The sequence below is a fragment of the Pleurodeles waltl genome, chromosome 2_1, assembly GCF_031143425.1.
Source record: "Pleurodeles waltl isolate 20211129_DDA chromosome 2_1, aPleWal1.hap1.20221129, whole genome shotgun sequence".
In the NCBI taxonomy this organism is placed as follows: domain Eukaryota; kingdom Metazoa; phylum Chordata; class Amphibia; order Caudata; family Salamandridae; genus Pleurodeles; species Pleurodeles waltl.
In genome coordinates this window covers 769,141,810-769,154,048 of record NC_090438.1, presented here as the reverse complement: position 1 = coordinate 769,154,048, position 12,239 = coordinate 769,141,810, and the positions used below count along the sequence as shown (strand labels likewise).

Here is a 12,239-nt window from a genome sequence, read left to right as displayed (position 1 = left end):
GTTGGTTCTCCACCAGCCGAGTCGGGGTCGCCGGGTGCAGTGTTGCAAGTCGCACGCTTCTTGCGGGGAGTTGCAGGGTTCTTTAAAGCTGCTTCTTGAAACAAAGTTGCAGTCTTTTTGGAGCAGGTCCGCTGTCCTCTGGAGTTTCTTGTCGTCGTCGAAGCAGGGCAGTCCTCAGAGGATTCAGAGGTCGCTGGTCCCTTTGGAAGGCGTCGCTGGAGCAGAGTTCTTTGGAAGGCAGGAGACAGGCCGGTGAGTTTCTGGAGCCAAGGCAGTTGTCGTCTTCTGGTCTTCCTCTGCAGGGGTTTTCAGCTGGGCAGTCCTTCTTCTTGTTGTTGCAGGAATCTAATTTTCTAGGGTTCAGGGTAGCCCTTAAATACTAAATTTAAGGGCGTGTTTAGGTCTGGGGGGTTAGTAGCCAATGGCTACTAGCCCTGAGGGTGGGTACACCCTCTTTGTGCCTCCTCCCAAGGGGAGGGGGTCACAATCCTAACCCTATTGGGGGAATCCTCCATCTGCAAGATGGAGGATTTCTAAAAGTTAGAGTCACCTCAGCTCAGGACACCTTAGGGGCTGTCCTGACTGGCCAGTGACTCCTCCTTGTTGCTTTCTTTGTTCCCTCCAGCCTTGCCGCCAAAAGTGGGGGCCGTGGCCGGAGGGGGCGGGCAACTCCACTAAGCTGGAGTGCCCTGCTGGGCTGTGACAAAGGGGTGAGCCTTTGAGGCTCACCGCCAGGTGTTACAGCTCCTGCCTGGGGGAGGTGTTAGCATCTCCACCCAGTGCAGGCTTTGTTACTGGCCTCAGAGTGACAAAGGCACTCTCCCCATGGGGCCAGCAACATGTCTCTAGTGTGGCAGGCTGCTGGAACTAGTCAGCCTACACAGACAGTCGGTTAAGTTTCAGGGGGCACCTCTAAGGTGCCCTCTGGGGTGTATTTTGCAATAAAATGTACACTGGCATCAGTGTGCATTTATTGTGCTGAGAAGTTTGATACCAAACTTCCCAGTTTTCAGTGTAGCCATTATGGTGCTGTGGGGTTCGTGTTTGACAAACTCCCAGACCATATACTCTTATGGCTACCCTGCACTTACAATGTCTAAGGTTTTGTTTAGACACTGTAGGGGTACCATGCTCATGCACTGGTACCCTCACCTATGGTATAGTGCACCCTGCCTTAGGGCTGTAAGGCCTGCTAGAGGGGTGACTGACCTATACTTGCATAGGCAGTGAGAGGCTGGCATGGCACCCTGAGGGGAGTGCCATGTCGACTTACTCGTTTTGTTCTCACTAGCACACACAAGCTGGCAAGCAGTGTGTCTGTGCTGAGTGAGAGGTCTCCAGGGTGGCATAAGACATGCTGCAGCCCTTAGAGACCTTCCCTGGCATCAGGGCCCTTGGTACTAGAAGTACCAGTTACAAGGGACTTATCTGGATGCCAGGGTCTGCCAATTGTGGATACAAAAGTACAGGTTAGGGAAAGAACACTGGTGCTGGGGCCTGGTTAGCAGGCCTCAGCACACTTTCAATTGTAAACATAGCATCAGCAAAGGCAAAAAGTCAGGGGGCAACCATGCCAAGGAGGCATTTCCTTACAGGCCCCATTAAGATTGTCAGTGTCTGCTTGGCAGACACTGAAAATCGCGACAGGTGCAACTGCACCCGTCGCACACCAGCAACTCCGCCGGCTCCATTCGGAGCCAGCTTCCTCGTTGCTGGTGCTTTCCCGCTGGGCGGGCGGGCGGGCGGCCTTTTGGCGGTCGCCCGCCAGCCCAGCGGGAAAGTCAGAATGACTGCCACGGTCTTTTGACCGCGGTACGGTCTTCTGGCGGTTCCCGCTTGGCGGGCGGCGACCGCCGCCCGCCAATGTTGAAATCACCACCTTGGTCTGTTAAGCCCCATTCCATTATAAGAGTACAATTCAAAAGTCCACCAGGACCTCAGAGGGGGCACTTAAAAACAACCAGGGTGTCAGGTAGAGGGAAACAGCAGGGTCCAGTCGAAGTCCAGTTGCTACTGGTCAGCTGGATACTTTCAGGAAAAGGCCTCTTGTAGCTTATTGTCTCCTTGTTGCCAGACAGGAATTCAGCCAACAGACCAGAGAGTTCTCTTCTTTGTCCTAGGTTCTAGAAGGAGCAAACTCAGTCCTTCAGGACTTCTCTCAGGTGACTGTCAGCAGGCTCAGTCCTCTCCTGATCTTCTGCAGGTCCAGAAACTGTTCTAAGAAAGGCCGGGTACGGTTTCAGTTTTGTAGGTTACCCATGTGGGTTGGAAATACCCTACAACGTTCCTAGTTCCTCTCTGCAAGTGTTTCTGTTTACTTTCCTGTAGACAGGCCCAAAATGCCATGTGTCAGGAAATTTCCAAGATGGTGAAAGGCTTCTGTCACACTGAAATTGGGCTCTGAGGCTGGAGATGAGAGTGATGAGTGTACTTTAGTAATCCTAGTGTCCTCCCACATCTGACAATATAATCCATCTTGAAGTAGGCCCTACATCCACAACAAGCCCAGAGAGATTGGAAGTTCCCTCCAGTTGTTACATGTGACTCAACAGACCTGTCAAGTAGGGTCTGACAATAGGAGGACCATATCCCCTACCCTGCGTATTCTGTTAAGCTTTAAGTAATCTCAGCCTATTCTGGTCATCCTATTGTTTGATCTTGGGAAAAGCATTTCACATCTGTTAAAGGCTGAGCACAGGATGGGAGAAGCTGGAGAGCTAATGCACATTACTCTCCAGAAACTTAAGGTAGGGAACTATTACCAATAGTTGTTTAACTATTTTTCTAGATCTCAATGTACAATAATTAGTATGTTAAACTGTTTTCTCCATAGGACAGCTAGGCCTGCCACAGTGAAAATAGCTTTTTGGGCCTTGGCACTTTAGGAATATGGTAACATTAATTTTCTACATTTCCCACTTTTAAACACCATGCACCCAACTTGCGGGCTAAAAGACTTACATAGGCTGACTTGCTAATAATTGAAAAGGGAGGTTTGTACCTGTTAAAAAGGGTTATTTTAACAGGTCCCACTGCAGGTTTTACACTGCCGTAGTCAGGCTACACAGGATAGGCCTGTAACCTTGTTGACTGCCATTGTAGTGAGTGGCACAATAGGTGCTGCAATTCACAACTGGAATGTAACTTTCAGGCCCTGGGTGCACATTTTGTACCATAAAGTAGGGGCTACTGCCAAGTTAAATGTACGAATCGGGAATAAGCCAATTGAACCATAGTTAGAGGGAGCACAGGCACTCCACTGCTTGTTAGCAGGGGTAAAGTGAACAGAGCTCTAGAGCCAGCAAAAATATAAGGTTCAGCAAAAGATGAGATACCCTGGGTGGCCATGCAGAAGAGGGAGAATTTCTTACAGCTTACATCTGTTTTTTCTAGAACATGCATTCATACTTATTTGGCTTTCTAGCCCCCATTACAGAGCTTTGTAAACAGAAGTACAGATAAGGAATTATGGATGACCTGTAGCACACATTGCTCTCCGCCCTAAATTTCAAGGGAGTTAGAGAAATCTGGAAGGCATTACCATTAGACATTGCCCATGCTTAAAGCTTGTAGCCAGTCTGATTAATGGAATTTGGATTTGCGATTTAAATTCAGTTTACCTTTTGGCTTTTTCTTGGGGTGGGGGTGCCAAATCGATCTGGCTTCTCATATGAAGGTTTTCCTGATGAGAGGGATCAGAATCCCAAAACGTGACATTAAAATTAGTTAGAAGAAGTGATTCAGTTTTGCTTTAGTAAGTCTCATAAAAAGTGTAGGTGATACATCCTTCTAGTTTGTTGTCTGAGATATTTCAATTATGTATTTCTTTAGTTATTAATTTACTTATCCTTGTTCTACACAATGTGGACTTAACCTATGTCTCTTTCAGAGCACTGTACATCTAGCGAATGAAAACATAACCTCAAATGCCAGTTTACAGTTGTGGTTAATAAATAGTGCACAGGGTTTAAATCTGATAGTGGAGGCAGGTAGATAAGGTTATGTGATATTGTGCACTAGTGTTTATAATAGCCTATTTGGCTAGCACAGCAACTGCTAATTTCATGTTAAAAGTAGAAAAGAGTAAGAAATGTAGTATGCACCCTTGGAGAACCAATAGCGAACTGGAATTGGTTTATAGAGGTGCAAGATCAATGCTTGTGGAATGTGAAGATTGTGATTTGTCCCTCAGGAACGAATTGATTCAATAAACCAGGGAGCTCTTCAAGCCCCAGCTGATGGACATTGTGCTGAAGTGGGACATATGATAAACAATGTTTCAGATGCCTCAGAAAGCTTAAATAATGATCTTGTCTATCACACTAGTATGTTGTTCATTGAGGAATTATTCTGATGCTTCTCAGGGCTACCAGAGCACCATAATTCAGATTTGAATGTTTGGCAACATTGTTACAGTCCTGGTTGTAGTTGGTAATATTTGTGATGTGAAAATACATTCAGTAGCTCATCAAGAATTTGTTAGGAATTTCTTTGGTGCAGTACATTTGATTTATTTTGCAATTGTGGATAGCTTCTTTATATGAAGCAGGGCCCACAAAGGTTTAAAAGAATAATGGGAAGGACAGCTTGCTGTGACTCAGATTTTGCTCAGTGCAGAATATCCTTCATAAGAAACATTACCTATTTTTAAAGAATTTTACAGTTGAGTTGAGTATAGAATATGAGGTTGAAAATAGTTGTAATTAATGTCTTCAGTGGACTGTGTATGACAGGACAATCTTATAATTTCCCCTACTCTGATGAGTGTGTCCACTGCTCCTGTTTGTTGCCCTGATCTCCACAACGTAATCGATATTAAATAAGGCTTTTAGTGTGCAGTATATATGTGTCCCGTATCCTACTCGGACACTTCCAAAAGTTAAAGTGGCACAGATTGGCTCCTCATTGAATTTCAATAAAAGAAATATTGCAGCCGCAGAATCCTGCATGAGATAACAGCCTACAACCACTGCCTCCTAGAAACAATTCTCCGCTAACCAGATTTATCTCAGTGCTTGCAGGGTCAGAGTGGTATATGTTAAAAGCTTCCTACCTACAGCATTTCTGGCCTCATTTTAGTCTCCTTTAGGAAAGCTCACAAACACATCAGATTCTCTTATACAAACCTGCGATCCAGCTAGGATTCTGAACATGTGAGCTGGTATTCAGTATGCGATTTACTTATATCTAATAGATGAATAAATGTCAGAGCCGAGCAAGTGTAATGATCCTAGTTGTGTCAAACAGAGACAGAATCTCAGCATCTCCAAGTGCAAATTCCAGTCAGTAAAAACTTGGTTCTTGAGGTTAGCAGAAGCAACAAATTCAAAAGTAAAATACCTGTTCGGCATTTTTACATTTCTAGCTCTGAACTACTCTAACTTGAGCTGCCTTGCAGTTAGTTAAAGTTTAACCACTGAGGTTAATTTGTGCCCCTCCCTGCTGTAAATTATAGTGTTGCTGAGAGACACAAAGTATCTTTGCGATCGTAATTCCAACTATCAGTTGATTTATAGCTTTTGCCTTGACGTATAGGAGGAACTGTTTTATGAAGCCCCATTAGGAAACTCTGAAGAATGCACGTTACTCTGACCTTTGTACTGAAAAATCGTTCATTTAACTCTATACGAACTCTGAGTATTTTAATTGCCATTTCAAAGTTTATGCAACAAGTACAAGTAACTGGTGATTGCCGGTGCACCATGTAACCCACATAACAATACATCAACTGGTACAGTATTATCTTGCGTGTCCATTTTCTCAGTTTACACAGAGTACAGTTTTCTGAGTCCCATTGTGATGTGGCCATTGGATGCATGTGTTAAGCTTTTTGCATGGATGATTGTCGCATGATGCATGGCATGCTTAAGAAGAGAAATCAAAATAGGTACAACAACAAAATAACGAAAGCAAACTTGAACGTCCTGATTGCCATGACTTGTGTGTGAAAGTGTCTTACATCTTTGAGGATACAGAATGTGAGATGTCAGTGTCACATAATGCCCTTATCACTTAGCATGAGCATATGGTGTATCGCCCCGGGGCTCCGTTTAGTGCATCGGGGAGAGGGAGCTGCCCCCTTGACCCACTGGTCTTTAGGTATTGCTGTGTCATGGTGAACATTCATCAAATTTCACCTCTTATTTTTTTCAATGTACCCATCCCAGGACTTGAACTGTTCCCCTCTTCCTCCAGACAGGGCTCGACAGCACCACCAGCTCTGCATGGGCCCACGTTAAGAGATACTGCCTTCAGCCCCAAACAGAGGAAGCAATTTCAGCCTTCCAGCCCAAGGAGTGAGTCTTTTTGCAAGGATATGAGAAAAATATATTTACACGCATACCCTCTTTTTCTTTTTGTACGGTTAAGCACTCCAAGCAGGCAAATGGTGGGGTCCCTCGGTAGCAACCATCCAGTCACTTCCTTAAACTCGAACAGCAGATTGTCCCAAAAAAGCAATGTCACTGGATATCGCCATACGATATGGAGGAAGTGCACTTCAATCTTGGTATATCTGGGGCAAACCGTGACAGCCCATGGGTACAGTTGACCTATATCTGTACGAGCTCTGTTAAAATTAACATTTAGTTCAACAGGATACTCTATTTAAATGTATAGAATTTGAAAAGCTTGGTATTCTGAAAAGTCAACATCTTCTATTTAATTTCAGTCTGTTCATTTCAAACCTAAGCCCAGCCCTGGATTAGGCGCATTCACACACCCCAGAGCTGGGACACCACTTGATGACATCATTACAGTATGCAGATGACATCGTTCTTATGAACCTAACTCCCATTGGTGTGCAAAACCTGCTTGATACTCTGGCCTCGCACTGTGTGATAAACCGGATGACAGTCAACTTAGACAAAACTAAAATAGTTATCTTTAGGGAACGGCTGCAAAAAGGAGAGAAAATGGTATCTGAGCAACAGTCCAGTAGAAAGATGCCCCAGCTACAAATATCTGGGGGTTCGCCTACAAGAGAGGCATTTGCCTAAGCTCAACCTAAACTCTATGAAACCGTGACTAGCTTCGCTGATTGCGGCTTTCCAAAAATTAAACAGTAAATTCCTAACACCAACCTGGAAACCAACTTTACCAGCAATCAAATCAAAGCTGATTCCAACGCTGGCTTATGGATCAGTGGCTTGCCCGGGACAAATGAACTCTTTACTCAATAACGGGCAGAGCACAGACTGTCATCTAGTCTTTTATCTCCCACAGGTCACCCTCGCAACTTCAACTAGAATTTGAGCTCCTTGAACAAAGTCTAGCACAACAGTGCGCTCTCCTAAAATAGACGACATCTGCCCGGGTGGGTCCGCCAAACACTTTGAAATCACTAATCTGGAAGGAGATTCAGGATTACAGTCAATAAAACCATTGGGTCAAGGCGAGAGGCAAAGCCTTAAAAGCAACATTTGTAGGAATCGCTCCTATCACATCATACTCTCAAACTTGAAATGAACAAACAAGTAAGGCTCCTGTCCTGGTTGCACAAAAGTAGACACTCATGGTTATGAATCAACCCATATAAATGTCCAACGCCACAGATCTGTTTGTTTTAAGGCATCAATGGCTATTTCAAGATCAAATTTTTTGCATTAAAACTCGGCCTGTCACCATCAAAGGACGCAACGCCATCATGGGCCCCAGAGCCAGCCTCATTGTCATGCAGGCTGTGCCATGGGCTGAAGGAGACCTTCTTGCACATATTATGCATCTGCCTGACCTTGCTAACAGCACGCAGAAAGCTCTTACGGAATCTGTTTAATGCTAACATGCTGTTAAGCTCTGTTATTTTACCTGCAGGGTCAGAGCCCCCAAGTAAGGGCAAGCATATAAAATTTACCATTATTGTGGAACAGCAATACAAAGCAGCTGTACAACCAAACTGAGGAAGCACATCTTAAATCTTTTTACCTCCAACATCGGCACCTTTTAACACATACTATTAAGGGCGTTATACTAAAAGCTCCCAGGGAATTGCACAAATACGGCAGCTATTTATTTGTCACTTTCTGGTAATCCGTGCTCTTGCCGCCTCTTCCCTTGCTGCAGTTATTTTTAAGGGCGGCACCAGCACTTTACTTCATGTCTACAGACATGACTTACAACACTTCACTGAAGTTCTAGCTATGTCTCTACAGGGGATCCTTGGTGCATTTTTGCAGATCTGGTAAATTGGGCCCGCCTTTCATGTCGTCCCTGCTGTGTACTGGCGACCAGGCAGCAGTAAGATCAACCGCTCTGAGCGCTTGAACTAGCTTGATCAACCAGTATACAGCGGAACGGCCAAGACACTCATTAATAAACACTTATTTAGGCCCATCTTAACTTAAACGTTTGCTCTATCTATGACCATCTATGGCCGAGGACATTGAACTGATTAGAAAGTCTGGTACATATTTTATCGGTTAAAATTACATTCCTTTGTTTACCTCCTTCTTCATTTTTCTGCTAACCCTAATTATATAGCACTAGTTCATAAGCACTGGCCATGTTAAAGCCTGAGGATATTGCAAATTCAGAATGTTTTGTATAAATATTTTATTTATTCATTATGTCTTTTTATTGTTTTTAGTTCTGATTTCTTTTTTTTAACTACATCATTTAAGGTTTTCAGTAACTATTTCATGATTAGTAGACTTGAACTACTATTTACTTTCATTAAAAGCGCAGACAGGATATAAACCCAGCCAAACTCTTAAAGTATGAACAAAAGGTTAGCCTTGAATTACCAAGTCATGGATTTGTTACTTAAATCAAGATTGTGATTTCTTGTCTTCTTGTAATTGCGATAAAAATGGAGGCTGCAAATGTTGAACTGTTTATTCCACACTGAGTTTTATTTACCTCATTGGTCCTAATTACGATGTCCCTATATTTTGGTGTGAGTATGCCGTGGTCCAGAATCAACCATTCCTGAAGAGTATCCCAAATTTACATATGAGGATTGCAAGTTATTTTCCCTAGAACGTGGAGTGACACACTGATCCGGAAATACTCTAGGTTGAATTCTGTCTTTTATGTTTATTGTACAGAAAATAGTGGTCCCAAAACCTCCTCTATTTATCACCTGTCTTAAGCAGATGGTAAATGGATACCATGTATGTGTTTTGGCCATCATTGAGTGGCAGTTGGAAGGCATAGCAGGTGGGTGTAGAGTTTGGAAGGAGCATTGCATCTTCCTTTATTATGCAGTAGCTGGGGGGGTGGCTCGCAGTAGCTTGGCACAGCCTTCGCAGCGCTGCACGTGGGTTCGGGGTCCAATGATTAGAGGCCTGGATTACTAGATCTGGTATTTTTAGACAATCCTGGGCCAGGGAACACTAAACGAGTAAGAATGACCTACATTGCCCCCATCCTCACCATCGGGACACCATTCTCTGTGCCCCTCATAATGCGAGTTGTGCCTACTGCTCTTTACGTTGTTTGTACAGTAGTATTATACTGCAAAATGTGCCTCAAGAAGCAAATGACGTTCTATAATCCTATATCTGTTTTTGGTGCAGACACTTCACTTCGATGGCGTTGAAGATCTTCACCCAGGCTTTCAGTCTCTATCAACAGATATTAACAAGGCAGGAACTTCCTACCATTTGAATCTGGCCAATCGCCTCTTTGGAGAAAAGACGTACACCTTCCTTCAAGTAAGTTCATGTGACAGCTGAGTTTAGTTTGACTAACCTTGAAGTAAATTACGTATTCAACATAACTAAATCCAGCTTGTCACTTAATTTGGTAGAATTATGTCTGTGGAGGTAATTCTCCAGCACAAACATTCAGAATACATGCCCTTTGTATATACTTTATTTAGTAAACATGAGAAAATAATTTCAAGTACAAATAAGGCAACTGTTTATGGTAATATTCCTACTAATTTCCAATCAAAGTACTAATGCCAAGCTTGAATTCCACCTATATATTTCAGAATTGCTCTTTTGCAAGCATTGTCAAGCATTAATGGCTAAAATGAAGCAAATCCTAAAATGCCTAACCCATCTTTGTGGGGCTGAGCGCATTTGTCAGGTGTAACTAGGCGAAGCTCAACAAATTAGGTTTGCTCATTGTTCTCTGTTAAATGCTTCAGGCATTTGAGTCTTGTTCCAGTGCACTTAATGGTGACTACTATAAAAGATGTCTAGTGTGAAAAGTGATGTAGTCAAGCATCCCCTAATTTGCATAAGGGCTCTTCTTTGTGAATTTTGTTACTCAGGACTATGCCTGTCTCTGAAATATTAGGGATTTTGCAAGTAACGAAAATTGAGAATCAGGACATCTGAACAGCCCCAGGTTTGGTAAATCATGAAGGTGTCTGGTTTGGTCACTGCTGTGAATCTGGGTGTGGTGAAAATGAATGCACAACACGCTTTGGAAATTTTGAATGTTTCACAGCTGGAAACAAAGATGATAGCAGATCCGTTCTTTTTTCCTTCTTGGCAGGTAGCAGCACACTAGAAATGTTTTACAGAGTGTTGTAGCAGTGGAAGACCCTCAGTTGTAGATGCTGGTGAAAATTGGATAGGGTGGAGGGGCCATAACATGGCAATTTAAGACATTTAAGCTACTGGTCTGCTATTCCCAGGGAACAAGTCATTTTCAGTCTGGAAACACTTTACTTGCAGTCCCGGATCTACTACAGAGTGGAACACTGAGACCTGCGAGACCAGTGAGTGCACAGTGAAGTGGCAACAGACGAGATATCTTGGTACTCATTGGGTGCTACAGCTCTTAGTAATCTCATTAATCTTGAAACTTTCACATTTGCTAAGTGTCCTAATGCCTCAGGACAGATAATCATTTTCAGTCTCGAATATCAATGCCCTAAACCGCAATCAAACCTTGAGGGATCGGCAGCAGCATAGTTTGTAACTGGTGTTTGTTAGAGAGCTAAGATAGGATTTAAGAATAGATAGGCCTCTTGCATGCCTCATGATCTCACCATTAGATTGGCAGACATTTCTCCTCAAGAATATAGAACTTTGGTCATATGTAGAGTGTGGAGGATAGGATACGTTGTCAAAATGAGGCAGATGTTGCATCTTTAGAGTGCCATCGATTACAATGTAGTGTAATAAGGCATGCAGGACAGCAATGATGGGTTTGAAAAGACATCTGCTGTAGGTTTGAGAAAGTACCCTATTGCCAAACTCTAATTAAGGCCGCTTGTCTCCAGTTTATCAGTACTGAACTACACCTGAAAGGGGGGATTTTATCAAGTGCATCAGTATTCAGAAGTCCACATCCAGCATAAACCAGCTGTCCACCACTTAGGAACACATACATAAATATTCACTTTTTTCCAAAGATGTCGATTGCCCAAAACCATCTTACATCTGCAAATAATTTGGAATTCCGTTATCAAACCAAGCCTTTATGAAAAGAAAAGGTAGAGTACATGTCTTTTAGTCATCACATGCTTACCCGTAGTTTAAAAGTGATTAACAATTAGTTCTGGTAATTCGGGCTGTAACCTAATGAAATAAATAAGATTAGAAAAAGTTGTGGCTAGATAAATTTAGTTTTTGACTACTCTGTTTCTTACACACCCACTGATTGTGAAGTGTCCTTCTTTGTACTTCCTGCGAATTGGTATAACTAATGTTTCTGTTGTTTTTCTACAGGAATATTTGGCTTCCTCTCTGAAACTATATGGCGCAGAGTTATCGACTGCTGACTTTATTGGTGCTCCGGACGTAGAACGCCAGGACATTAATAAATGGGTGGAAGAGCAGACCAATGGTAACATACCATGGGGATGAAAGTCAAGACTGCCTTCATCTCCTGTACAAAGAAACACAGATTGTGTAGATGATTTTCAACCAGACTGATATTAAATACCTCTGAGGAAACAAAACAGGAACTCCAAAGATGAAAAAGTGTAGCAAGGTAGTCTGAGGAGAAAGTGAAGTGAAGTCCAGGAAAAGTAGAATACACAATTTCGTCTTACATTTTCCTTGGCTTAATATGACATTTGTATTTTCGAATATAAAGGGACTGCTTAAAAAGTTTCATTTTTCAGGAAGATCCATGTTGGAGAATCCTTATTGTATAATCATCATTAAATTGTGCACTGTGATGATGATTTACTAAGTCATCTGCGGAAGGCTATGACACCCCTAAAGACATCCATATCTGTTACATTTCAGGCCCCTGCACAATGTACAGTGCAGGGACTCCTGTCAGTGGGGTTCACAGTACAGGAATTAAGAGCCAGATGTACTAAGGATCGGAAA

General features: G+C 43.0%; 1 protein-coding gene across 1 annotated transcript in view; it reads left to right on the top strand.

The window, feature by feature from the left end:
- Positions 1–12,239, top strand: part of LOC138268360 (leukocyte elastase inhibitor-like) — a 95,890-nt gene that overhangs the window by 65,648 nt on the left and 18,003 nt on the right. Inside the window, exons 3-4 of the mRNA XM_069217924.1 lie at positions 9,516–9,653; positions 11,628–11,745. Coding sequence (XP_069074025.1) covers positions 9,516–9,653; positions 11,628–11,745 — 256 coding nt within the window. The remainder of the gene's footprint in view (positions 1–9,515; positions 9,654–11,627; positions 11,746–12,239) is intronic.